The sequence below is a fragment of the Nanorana parkeri genome, unplaced genomic scaffold (genome assembly GCF_000935625.1).
Source record: "Nanorana parkeri isolate BGI_ZX_2015 unplaced genomic scaffold, ASM93562v1 scaffold425, whole genome shotgun sequence".
Classification (NCBI taxonomy): Eukaryota; Metazoa; Chordata; class Amphibia; order Anura; family Dicroglossidae; genus Nanorana; species Nanorana parkeri.
Genome location: NW_017306693.1, coordinates 340,302 through 344,120, shown reverse-complemented (window position 1 = coordinate 344,120; position 3,819 = coordinate 340,302). Strand labels below are relative to the sequence as shown.

Below are 3,819 nucleotides of genomic sequence, written 5' to 3'. Positions count from 1 at the left end.
AATAAGAAGCCCCCCCTCCCCCCCCAGCAGTGTCATAGTCTGCGCCAACCTCGATCATGGTCACCTCTGCAAGACAGCTTGGTCTGCACATAACAGAGGGATAAACATAAATGACCTCTTTTGATGGTGGAAGCCCACCCTTTAGGGGGATCTTAATGCCACGACTTCCCGATCATGTGACTAACTTTATTATGCGTGGCTGTTATAGCGCCAACAGTTTGCACAGCGCTTTACAAAATAGAGGGAGACGGTATAGTTACAATACAATCCAAGACAAGGGGATCAGGAGGGCCCTGCTCCTGAGAGCTTACAATCTATGTGGTCCACAGTGCCCGTCCTACTGGATCCAGATTGTAAAGTGACCGCCAGATGTTGGTGACCGCGCGGTCATGATGCTGGGGGTATTGAGTGCACCCCTAGCGAAGAACAAGAACGCTGGTTGCATGCATGTATATGACCGCATGGCATTACAGCCCACCACTGTGCCGCCACATGTATCCCAAAGGTCGGTGGGAAGAGGGAAAAGCTATAAGAAATGAAGAAAGAAAGCCATTAATAAGTAAAAACAGTTGTTACATGTATCATCTGCATGCAGTTATCACAATGCAATAGTGGTCCTCTGATGCCAATTTCAAGCTGGCTGCCAGCTAAGATGCCAGTCTGGCTCAAGACATGTCCTTGTCCTTTTTGTATTGAGCAGAAACTTTCCAACTTTTGCAGGGTATGATAGAAGAGCCAGCATTCCAAATCAGGTGCCATGTGATCTCGGTGCCAATCCATGAGATAGTGCCCCCGGTATCAGATTATTGAAGCGTCCAGTGCCCTGAATGCCAGCTGTGCAATGATGGTCTATTGTCCATGCCAATCCTTGTCCAGCACACCGTCCCGCCGCCCCGGTCCACGATCGCTCTCCCAGCTTTCTGACAACGTCTACAAGTAACACAATCCGCCTTAGAACGGTGTGCCCGTCTACCTGCCCGGACCGGCCAATCACAGCGCAGCACCGGGTCCCCGCCCCCCTGAAGGGGGACGCATCCAGCCAATCAGAGACGCCTGAGCACCTAAACCTCCTTCTCAATCACAGCCAAGCTCAAAAAGCGAGAAAAGCCGACTAAACCCGTTTGTGCGCCCGGACTCCCAATACCCAGGAGACAGATCTGTCCCAACTAGAAAGTCCAGTTCCACCGACACGGCCGACATGACACAGGACTACGACAAGTAAGTCAGCAGAGTCCAGCGATGTGTGTCTGTGCTGTGCCAGCTGTCCGGGGACACTCACAGCTGACATCCTGGAGCCCCGGGTCCTCCTGGCATGGCTCGGCACACATACTGCAGGCAGGGTGAGCCGAGCCACATGGAGCCCTTTACAACGGGCACCGATCAGCACATAGGTGGGGAGGAAGAAGTCGGGTACTGGGAGCATACTGGGTGCATACTGGGAGCATAGGGATCTCTCCGCACAGGTGCACCTGCTGCTGCATCTTCTCCCACCCAGCACTAATCACTATATGTGTGTGTGTAAATATATATCTAGTTTTAATAGTTATCTTGTTACTGTTGTTGTTCTGTTACATTGTTTCTAGTTGGGACCTTTTGTCTCCTTGATCCCTGGTTCTCCTTGTATTTTCCTTGGCTCGGTGTGAAAGCTCCAGTGTTGTGTAATAGTCAGGTTGGGTCTCAGCAAGTGTGTGGTGGAGCTTCATCAGTGATGGCAGCTAGTCTGTGACTTTGAGAAATCTCCTTCAGCCAGCACAGTGAGATATGTGGCTGTCTTCCTACAGGTGACACATGGCATCTGATCTCCTCTTCTCTGCAGAGAAAAAGAGCAGCTTTGATGGACCTGGTGGACTTGGCATGGATTGTTGTGGCACAGTGTGCTTTATTCTAGACCTCTGGCTGGTTATTACACAAGTTTTAGATTTTTTATTTCATAAAATGTTTCTAAATACACAAATTGCCTCATTGTATCCAACCGGCTCCTGATCTTCATGGACAAGTGTTCGCTTATTGTTGTGTATTGTCATTCTGCAATAATTGTTTCTAAACAGAATTGCCAAAGCTGGACCTGTTATTAAACAGCGAGATTTGTATGTATGTGTATATGTGTATATATATATTTTGTAGATCATGCGTTATACTGTATGTAGGGTATATAGATTCTCTTATTTCTAGTGTATATAGATCAATTTCATTATAGAGTGTGTATAAATAATTTTCATTATGCCTATAGGTCCATTTCTTTAGTGTGTGTATACTGTATAGATCCTTTTCATTACTGTGTGTGTGTGTATAGATCCTTTGCGCCATAGTGGTCTACAGATCCTTTGCGCCATAGTGGTCTACAGATCCTTTGCGCCATAGTGGTCTATAGATCCTTTGCGCCATAGTGGTCTATAGATCCTTTGCGCCATAGTGGTCTATAGATCCTTTGCGCCATAGTGGTCCAAAGATCCTTTGCGCCATAGTGGTCCATAGATCCTTTGCGCTATTGTGTATCCTTTTACATTGTACTGTGTATAGATATACTGTAGACCCTTTTCATTATAGTGCCTGTAGGTCCTTTGCCCCATGTATATGGATCCTTTACACCACGGGGTATCCTTTACATTGTACTGTATATACTGTAGACCCTTTTCACTATAGTGCATAGAGGTGCTTTTCATTCTACCGTAAATAGATCATGTTTATTATAGTGTACATTCTATATGTAATGTGTGTTTTTTATAATCTCTATGTTAGGATTCATTGGACACTCTCTGCCCTATTAGTTGTATTTATCTTCACCTTTTGAATGTGTGTTTTATGTCTATAGTTGGGTTCCTTTTTTATATTTCCTGCTTTTACATTCGGATTTCATTGGATTGGGCTTCACACATAAATGGATGAATGACACATCTTTCACTAAGTGCGTATTTTGATTTTTCTTTTCCGATTTGCAAATACCAATAAAACAAAGAGTTAAAAGAGGTTGAAGCTTCCTTGTGAAGTCAGCTTGTAAGTTGATGGAAAAAAAAAAAAGGCAACAAGACAGTTGAAGGTAGATGAAACCTGAGACCTGCAAGGCGTTGGTCATGGTGAAAAGGATTGTAGTTGAACAATTAGTGTCTGCCATCAGTTCTCTGTCCCCCAAATCCTTAGAAACTGATACAAACACAAGCTGGAAGTTAAAGGGTTCCTTTCAGCGAGGAGCCACCCTGCGCTCTGCTGGGTGTGCGGATTCTGGCGCTAGATTTTGGATGGATTTTCCCCCTTTCCACCTGTTGTGACCCGGCGCAGGCAAGATAGAGTCAGATAGGTATGGATCAGACCTCAGCTACACACCTACTCTGACATTCCCAGCCCATCTACTGACTCACTCCTTGGATGCATGGCAATTGAAGGAACTTGCATCAAAACACAATAAAGCACCCAGGCCATCAGTTTAAGTGGCTGTAAAGGGTTCACAGATTCCCACTGCTGGATTATATAATTGTAATAAACTTCAGACAGCCGAGGCAAAACAAACATGTATGTTAAGAGTGCTTTGTATGTGTGTGTGTGTGGAGGAAAGAAATCAATGCTGTCTGTCTATTCACAGGGGGCCTGTAGCAAGGCAATGTATAACCTCAATTTTTTTTCATGCAGTGCTATGCTGAATTATTATGTATGGTCCAAGCATAGGAAAACTCCCTAGTATGCTGCAATCTATATATAATACAAATATAGTATGCAGAGATTACTAGATTATGAACAAAAACCACAAACTTTGACACCTTCAAGTTTTTTTTTTGTTTGTTTTTTTTTAAATTGCTATTATGACCTTCTTTTTTTTTTTTTTTT

The 3,819-nt window shown here is 44.4% G+C and overlaps 1 protein-coding gene across 2 annotated transcripts in view; it reads left to right on the top strand.

Annotated features, from left to right (window-relative positions):
* The first annotated feature begins 995 nt into the window (after positions 1-995).
* Positions 996-3,819, top strand: part of GRHL1 (grainyhead like transcription factor 1) — a 35,307-nt gene continuing 32,483 nt past the window's right edge. For both annotated transcript variants that reach the window (XM_018560010.1, XM_018560009.1), the window contains exon 1: positions 996-1,218. In XM_018560010.1, coding sequence (XP_018415512.1) covers positions 1,199-1,218 — 20 coding nt within the window. In that variant the 5' untranslated portion in view covers positions 996-1,198. The remainder of the gene's footprint in view (positions 1,219-3,819) is intronic.